We start from the raw sequence: 1017 nt of genomic DNA on the forward strand, positions 1-1017 counted from the left end.
GAGAAAAGCACGGTAGCATAGCTAAAAGGCACCGGTAAGAAGTAGGGAAACAAGTTGACTATTTACGCCATATGCAATGCGAAAACAGGTGAACAGCACAATCGCGGATTAGAAAAAAAACTGACGACCTTTTTGTCCCAAACGGATTGCACTTAAAGAAACGATAGGCTGACATAAGGCTGGAAACTTGTTGCTAATATTGAATTTCCATCTCCGGCAGCACCATTTCCCACAGCGCTCCTAATGTCTCCAAGCTTATGGAGACGATGGTTCGGGATCGCCTCTCTCCATACCTGGAGAGTAAGGGCGTCTTTGCAGTCACCCTATTCGGGTTTCGCCCCCACATGTCTGCACAGGATGTCCTTCTCCAGCTGCACAGGGATGTAATACGACGCACAACTATGCAACACAATGACAAAGCCATCCTCGCCTTTGACCTGAAAGGGGCTTTCGACAATGTTAAACACGGAAGCATCCTGGCCAACTTGAGTTCTACCGATTGTGGGGCTAGGGCATACGCGTATGTAAGAGATTTCTTGACTAATCGCCAGGCCTTCCTTCGGATTGAGGGCGAGGAATACGGCCCTTACATGATGGGAACACGGGGTACCCCTCAGAGAGCGGTGTTATCACCGCTCCTGTTCAACATAGCTATGATGCGCCTCCCAAGCCAACTGGCCCGGGTGGAAGGCATTCAACACGCGTTATATGAAGATGACATTACAATTTGAACCACTGAGGGGAGCCTTGGGGACATGGAGGCCCGCCTTCAGCAGGCCGCTTCCATAGTCGATGCGTATGCTGTGGACTGTGGGCTCCAATGTGCTCCAGCGAAATCAGAGCTTCTGCATGTCAGAACGAACCCAAAGGATAGGACAGCAATTCACATCTCTCTGTCTGGAGGTCCTATTACAGAGGTGGAGGAGCTCCGTATTCTTGGCCTTTTCATTCACCACAGACTCAGACCGGACTCCATCATTGTGAAACTGAAGAGACTAGGCGAACAGGTAGGGCGTA

General features: G+C 50.2%; 1 protein-coding gene across 1 annotated transcript; it reads left to right on the top strand.

Annotated features, from left to right (window-relative positions):
• Positions 1–266: 266 nt before the first annotated feature.
• LOC144134047 (putative nicotine oxidoreductase) lies at positions 267–731 on the top strand. Its single transcript, XM_077667046.1, has one exon. The coding sequence runs from the start codon at positions 267–269 to the stop codon at positions 729–731; it is 465 nt and encodes a 154-aa protein (XP_077523172.1).
• The last annotated feature ends 286 nt before the right edge of the window (positions 732–1017 follow it).

This window comes from Amblyomma americanum, chromosome 5, assembly GCF_052857255.1.
Source record: "Amblyomma americanum isolate KBUSLIRL-KWMA chromosome 5, ASM5285725v1, whole genome shotgun sequence".
Lineage (NCBI taxonomy): Eukaryota > Metazoa > Arthropoda > Arachnida > Ixodida > Ixodidae > Amblyomma > Amblyomma americanum.

What these genes read in the sequence shown, in the direction of transcription:
- LOC144134047 (XM_077667046.1), top strand. Translation starts at nt 267, where the DNA reads ATGGTTCGGGATCGCCTCTCTCCATACCTGGAGAGTAAGGGCGTCTTT.